The 585-nt window shown below is 57.6% G+C and overlaps 1 protein-coding gene across 1 annotated transcript in view; it reads right to left on the minus strand.

Annotated features, from left to right (window-relative positions):
• The window catches only part of drp2 (dystrophin related protein 2), a gene marked incomplete at both ends in the record, with an annotated part of 19,836 nt that extends 19,524 nt beyond the window's left edge, over nt 1–312 (minus strand). The window contains one exon of the mRNA XM_084459594.1: nt 104–312. Within this exon, the coding sequence (XP_084315720.1) occupies nt 104–312 (209 nt within the window). The remainder of the gene's footprint in view (nt 1–103) is intronic.
• Between the last annotated feature and the right edge of the window lie 273 nt (nt 313–585).

The following is a 585-nucleotide window of genomic DNA, read 5'->3' on the forward strand; positions in this document are numbered from 1 at the left end:
AGATAGCAACCAGACGGTCAACGGGCGCCGCGTAACCAGGCCGACGCAGCACAGAGGGGCGGGGGGGGCGGGGGCGGGGTCAATATGAGGAAACAAGGCCCACCTGAAGCCCTTGATGGGGCACTGCCTGCAGATGTAGCACTTGGCCTGGTGCTTGGCGGCCTCGGCCAGCGCCACGCGCTGCAGGACCGGCAGCCACACCACCGACTGGGGCTCCAGGCCCATCCACTCCAGGAAGTGGGACACCTCGATGGCGGGCTTCCCCGGGGCCTGGGGGAAACGAGAGCGCGGTGACGACGGGGGCGGAGTCATCGGCTTCCACATTCTAAACATACAGTAGGGCGAGGAGGCCGAGCTGAACGCCGCGCTAAACGTTGGAAGCTCCCAAGTCTCACTTACAGTTTTTCACGATTGTTAACACACAAAAAGCGAAAATTCGGCACAATTTGCACAACCTTCCCTTCATGTACTGTACCAATCGCTCGACCCAATTTGGCACTACTTCACACTCCCTTATCTGCATTAGACTCTAACTTTCCTTCTTAACACTCTGATGTCAATTACACATCACCTTGTTGTCAAAAC

This window comes from Borostomias antarcticus, assembly GCF_949987555.1.
Source record: "Borostomias antarcticus genome assembly, chromosome: 28".
Lineage (NCBI taxonomy): Eukaryota > Metazoa > Chordata > Actinopteri > Stomiiformes > Stomiidae > Borostomias > Borostomias antarcticus.